We start from the raw sequence: 6,310 nt of genomic DNA, 5'->3' as shown, positions 1-6,310 counted from the left end.
AGTCAAACCTCGAGGTATTGTACCTGAGAGCTTGTTATTAGAAAGGTCTAATATCTCAAAAGACAAATTACCAAAAGACGAAGGAATGATGCCCTCTAATGCATTTGAGGACATGTCAACATAAAATAAGTGTGGAAGAAGATGCCCAATATTTTCAGGAAGAGAACCTGTGACATTATTTTCTGATATGTCGAAGGCTTTAAGTGATGAAGTTTGAGCAAAGCAACCAAAAGAAAGAGAGCCATCAATTTGGTTACTTCTCAAGGATAAAACTTGGATACTCGTGTTGAGTAGTAGTAGCTCCCAAGGTACACTTCCATCTATTAAGTTGTGAGACAAGTCTAGATAGTCCAAGAGAAATTGGGTGGAGATGAAGCTTGGGAAAACATGACCATTCTTCTTGTTGAGGCTGCAGTTTGCCAAGTTCAGATATGATAGCTGAAAGGTTGGAACCCATGAGGGAGACTCGGTTTCAATTTCCAAATCTTTGTTGCTTGAAAGATCGAGGTGCATGAGTCTTGAAGCATTGGCAAAAATAGAAAATGAGAGTACCCCTTCTAATTGATTGCTAAAAGCATACAAATACATAATCTTGCTTTCTTGGGAGAATATTGATTGAGGTAAATTACCATGAAAGAGATTATCCGAAAGATCAAGGGATTCGAGACTTGAAGCATTGTCAAAAGTAGAAGATGATAAAACCCCTTCTAACTGGTTGTTCGCAACATCAAAATCCGTAATCTTGCTTTGTTTGGAGAATATTGATGGAGGTAGATTGCCATGAAGGCGATTATTTGATATATGAATTTCTTCAATGTTTTCAATCATCCCAAGACAGGAGGGAATAATGCCTTCCAATCTATTATAACCAAGATCCAGCACCACTAGATGTTTTAGTTGGCAAAAAGCTGCAACAAATTAAGTGAGTTCGAGAAATGAGTTCCTAGGTGGGTACATATATGCTTAGAAGGCATAGAATTAAAATAGAATTAAAAATGGTAGGAGTGACTAGCGAGTAAATATTTCTCTAAAAGAAATTTAGTCTAACTAGTTTTAATTGCTAAAGTATAAGAAGCTAGCAAGAGTAATGCTTGTCTTCGCACTAGATTTTGACACTAACTTTACACGGGTTGATATGTGGCATGTTTTAAGTGGCTAACACTTTTGTTATTAAATTGGCTAACATGAAAAGCCATTTATAACATGTTACATCGGTTGGTGTAAAGCTGGTGTAAAAATATTTAGTGCAGAAGAGTAGCATTACTCTAAGAAGCAAATACAACAACACAAAAATAATGAAATTTTGCACTTCATGTTACATCTTTGCAGCATAGGTTAATGAAATTTTATGGCATGCAATTAAAAAATTTGAGAATTATGTGAACTTGTGTGTTTAATGTGAATATTGAGGAATAAGGAAATTCAGATAAACTATATATGTACCAAATAAACAAAAAAAATTAAGTGTGTGATAATTCGCTAGCTAGTATTTGAAAGCAAACGATCGATGTATTATTAGGCTTACCAGTTGGAACTCTAAAAGTAGGATTCTCTGCAAGATGTCATGTATGGTGTAAGAGTTACAATTATATATTGACCATATATGATGTATAAAATTATAACATTTCATTTGGAATTTCAGAAATTAGCCAATATGAATTGAGGTGGAAGTGAGAGTAGAGCAAATAAAATTAAATGAATTAAGTAAGAGTTCTCACGTTGAAGCCCTCCTCCAATTTGCATGTTAACAAGATATAGAACTTCGAGTTCATCAAATAAGGTGAACAAGGTTACATTTGGATACCATGTACTACTTGATGGTGCCATGCCGAAGCCGTCCAAAATAATTTCGCTAACTCCCCCATTTGTACCGCCACATTCGATATCCTCCGCTTCACAACAGTCTCTTCCGTCCCAGCCAGCAAAGGCTAAACCATTTGCGGAGTTTCTGATCTCCAAGAGAGCTCTCGTCTGTTCTTTGCTGCATCCATCACCACAAGCCAAAGGAGAGAAAGCGATAGCAGTAACCCACAGCAAAAATACATTTTCAGCAAAACAATTCTTCATTTTCGAAAGGTTGTACGTATATGCGTGCATCTTTATCATCATACTCATGCCTATATATATATATATATAATGTGCTCAAACGAGGCCCGGAAGTCTTGAATAATCCACGCGTTTTCAGGAGAGTGGTCTGTCTGTATTGGAAATAGCTTGGAAATTAGAGGCATGCTTTAAAAGCAATAGAAATTCAATGGAAGATGAAGGAATAGTATGTCTAATCAATCTGTGCTTTCTCCAAACCAAGAAGCACGCCAAGCTTTGCTCAAAAGTAGTTCACACTTGAGTTGTGGAAAATGGGAGAAGAGGAGACCCACTGCCTAGCAATAACGCGCGATGGGTTTTGTTCCTAATTACAAAAATTGTTATATTTATTTAATCCGATAAAATCATCAACAATTAGTCCCGGGAATTGAAATGCATCCTCTCTCGGATCTCCGTTTTCAGTCATCAAATTTTTTTAATGATCATGCGTTATATATTCATTTAATTAGATTTCATAAAGGTGTTCTAAGATATTCATAATTGATTCCTATTGATTTATGTTAAGCTATCGAGTGGAATATGTTCCCCTTAAATTATCATCTTATTGTCAATGTCCTCAAGTCTCAACTATTAATTAAGTCAATTTCTGACTAATAACAAAAAAAAACCCTTCGCCACACCTAAATAGTTCATTTGAAAAAGCCATTGGAGGCCACGGCCACCCCCATTTGGCAAAGGATCCGGCTGATGTGCAGTAGTTAAACTACAACATATCTCCTTAAAAAAATAAATAAAAACAAGGGTTTAGATTTAACCAATTCCCATGACCACTCATTTTTTGTCATTTATTCTTAGTAATTAATCTACATTTTCTTTCCCATGATCTCCTGGGCAACCAAGCGAAACCCAGATGGTTCTTCTCAAAATCCAGGAACACATATATTGAAGAAGAATAATAACCATGACTTCCTTCTAAGTGTGCATTGATTCTGCCTAGATCTGAAACGATTTGATTTGTTTATTGGAGAATATATTATAGGCTCACTACTCTAACATGACCCGATGAGAGCAAATCGGAAATGGAAGCGATGACGTGGTAATTGATGAGTGTGAACCTCAAGGCCGCGAATGGAACGCCAACTATCTCAAAGTCTATTAATGTGGACATTTTGTTGCCTTTTTCTTTGTGGAAAGAAATTAAGGTTTCTGTTTTTCTGTGCAAGCAATTATAAGCACCAAGAAACATCATTATGCATTTATTGCGCATTTCGTGTTGATGAGAAACAACATTCTCGTATGAATTTTATTGAAGTCTAGCGTTGCCGCTTTGATCACGTAAACGACTTTAAATGTTATAAAAAGTTTTGCCAGACCTCAACGAACCTTCTTTGAAGTTATAGGGGATAAGATCGAGTGCTAGACAGGTGGAATTGCATGGTTAGTTGATGGTGGTGGAGTTGGTGCCAAATTCCAGAGCAACACAAACAAACTTTTGACTCTAAAAGAGCCAAAAAATAATCATGGTGTTTGAAAAGAAACCTAAAAGCTGTCTTCTAAGCAATAGCCAATAGGCCTAGCTTGGAAAAGAAATCATGGTAAGATGCTTGAAAATAACCCCGGCCCATTCCATCTCAGCCCGCAAAGGCTAGCTAGCTTAAACCATTTGTGGAGTTTCTATCTGAATTTTTGGTGAGTCTTTAATTTGGCTTAACTAATCACAAGACATTTAAATATAGGAGAAAACGTAAAATTAATCCCTATAGTTTGCCTAATTTGTAATTAGTTCTCTATGATATATATCAAAATGAATTTAAAGGAGGTATGTCAAAAAAAAAAATAAAAAATTACTTGATCCCTATAGACAAATTTCGTTTAGTGACTTAATAGATTCCGATAATGTGACACATCAGAGCCAATAAAATTATGACATGTTTCCTACTTAGTGTCATATTAACAAAATCTATTAAGTCAGTGAACGAAATTAAATTTGTCTATAGGAAGTAAATTATTATTTTTTTCATATTTTAGTGACTTCTAAGTTTATTTTGATACTACGTATAAGTAATTGTAAATTAGGTAAACCACATGTTTTTTTTTTTTTTTAAAAAAAAAAAAAAAAAAACGGAGACCTGCTTGTGAGTGGTCAAATTAAAGTGTAAATTAAAGTGTACATTGGATTCAGGCCTAATCCTAATTGCATTGGATTCAGGCCTAATCCTAACTCTGCCTAAACTTTGGTCAGCTAGAGATAATTTGAGCCTTGTAAAAGCATTTTCCTTTTCTTTTTCTTTTTTTTTTCTTTTTTTTTCTTTAATCTTTTTGAAAATTGCAGCTGCTTTTAAAACTAACCCTTGTTTGCTTCAAAAAGCCTAAAGAATAGAATACTATACAGCTAGCTTTGCGAGTACGTATTTTCTGTTTTATAAAGGTATATATATGGCTAGCCTTGGAGAAGCCTAACCAGCTTATTGCAATTGGCGTGCAATGCGTTTTTTTTTTTTTTTTGCACTTACGGCTCCAAACCGTAGAAAATGTCATTATATACATTTTTAGGGCATTCCATACTACCAAAATGTGCTATTCAACAAAAAAAAAAAAAAAAAAAACTTCAATCATGTGTCAAAATATACATTTTTACATCTTTCTTCCAAACTACCCATTAATTTGTTTAAAAATAATCATTTCAAAAAATTAAAATTATTAAAAAAAAAAAACTAAAAACAATAAAAAGGGGTGGCTCTTTTCATATTAACCCTCTTAATTTTTTTTTTTTTTTTTTCAAATGGTTATTTCATATTTTTTTTATTTATTATTAATTTCAATGGTATTTGGAAAAAAAAAAATGCAAAAACTCTAATTTGACACGCAATAGTAGTATATGCCATGGGGGCATCAATTTTACTTTTTAAATAAATTGATTGATAGTTTCCGTCTTTTTTCTTTTTCTTTAATTGTAAATGAGAGCACCTGTACTTATGAAATACTAATTAAGGATATGTGACCATATGAAACATAAGTCAATTTCGAGAAGAAATCATAGTCTCAGGAATGCTATTAGAGAACTATATCTTTTACTATAAATTCTTTACAAACTAACGTAACAGCCCACGTACGTGATACTTACCATATTAACCACAAAGTCACATAGTAGTTCACATTATACTTATCATGTTTACAAATAGACATTGCAATTCATAAAACATTTACCATGTCAGCAATTAGAATGTGTAAACGGTTAAGTGATACTCATTTTCATAAAATATAAATTAGCTACCACATCATTGTCCGGACTTGATCGGGACATTTTCGTAATTTAAAGTTTAATATGATTGAATAAAAAAATATATTAAAAAAATTTGTGATTTTTCGTACACGTTAAACACCAAAAAATGTTTTCCAGAAAATCATTTTTCAACGAAAAAACAGTTTAAGTGGAAACAATTGAAGCCTAATTATGTATTGGTTTGTAATCATAATAAAACAGCAATGAAAAAGCATGATCACAAACTAAGATGCATGCATGCATGCATGCCGGTAAATAAAAGTGCTAAAAATAATAAAGAAAAAAAAGGATAACTTTTTCTTGCAATATGGCTAGCCGAAGAACTACATATCTTCGTATTCCCCTCGAATTTTCTCCACAATATCCATAACAATCATGATCTTAAAGAATGGATCTTCCATGACGGCCAGCCAAGACTTGCAGACGAGTCGAACTCTGGAAATGTCATATTCTGGGACTCGTAAGAATATTAACGTTAATAAATCCCTGTCTAGCTCTCCCCACCGGCACATATCAGCAATATCATTGACGCCATAGCTGACCCTCTTGCTCTTCATCCACTTCTTTCTCTCCTTCCCCAACTCTAGCGTTAAGTTTTGTTTCAAATAGACCATGTCAAAGAGGAACGAGTTTTAGGGTTCATGTTGTTGTATAACGGGATTTTCTCCCTTTTAATAAGGGCCTGAATTTTAGATGATATTCCTTCAAAACAGATCTTGGAGAACATTGGGTAATTGAGATCTTTGTGGTATCCATGAGAATACGCGCCATGCAAGTTTTGATGATTCACGGAGACCGATGAGGAAGGGATAGAAAAAGTCTAAACATCTTTCTCTTGTTCTTTTTTCATACAAATTTTTTAAAAACTCAGTTGTAAAGATGTGTGTCATCTTAATTCAATAGCTGATTTTTAAAACAATTATATATATATATATATATATATATATATATATACATGAGAAAGACAAATAACAATTGGAG

At 33.6% G+C, this 6,310-nt stretch overlaps 2 protein-coding genes across 2 annotated transcripts in view; both read right to left on the bottom strand.

Moving 5' to 3' along the window:
- The window catches only part of LOC132174065 (receptor-like protein 14), a 2,857-nt gene extending 790 nt beyond the window's left edge, over positions 1 to 2,067 (bottom strand). Inside the window, exons 1-2 of the mRNA XM_059585774.1 lie at positions 1,719 to 2,067; positions 24 to 908 (exon numbers count right to left, since the gene is read on the bottom strand). Coding sequence (XP_059441757.1) covers positions 24 to 908; positions 1,719 to 2,067 — 1,234 coding nt within the window. The remainder of the gene's footprint in view (positions 1 to 23; positions 909 to 1,718) is intronic.
- Positions 2,068 to 5,652: 3,585 nt separating this feature from the next.
- LOC132174064 (rop guanine nucleotide exchange factor 14-like) overlaps positions 5,653 to 6,310 on the bottom strand; it is a 5,731-nt gene continuing 5,073 nt past the window's right edge. The window contains exon 6 of the mRNA XM_059585773.1: positions 5,653 to 5,912. Within this exon, the coding sequence (XP_059441756.1) occupies positions 5,653 to 5,912 (260 nt within the window). The remainder of the gene's footprint in view (positions 5,913 to 6,310) is intronic.

This window comes from Corylus avellana, chromosome ca3, assembly GCF_901000735.1.
Source record: "Corylus avellana chromosome ca3, CavTom2PMs-1.0".
NCBI classification, from domain to species: Eukaryota; Viridiplantae; Streptophyta; class Magnoliopsida; order Fagales; family Betulaceae; genus Corylus; species Corylus avellana.
The sequence above is the reverse complement of the archived record's forward strand: the minus strand, read 5'-3'. Positions and strand labels throughout refer to the sequence as shown.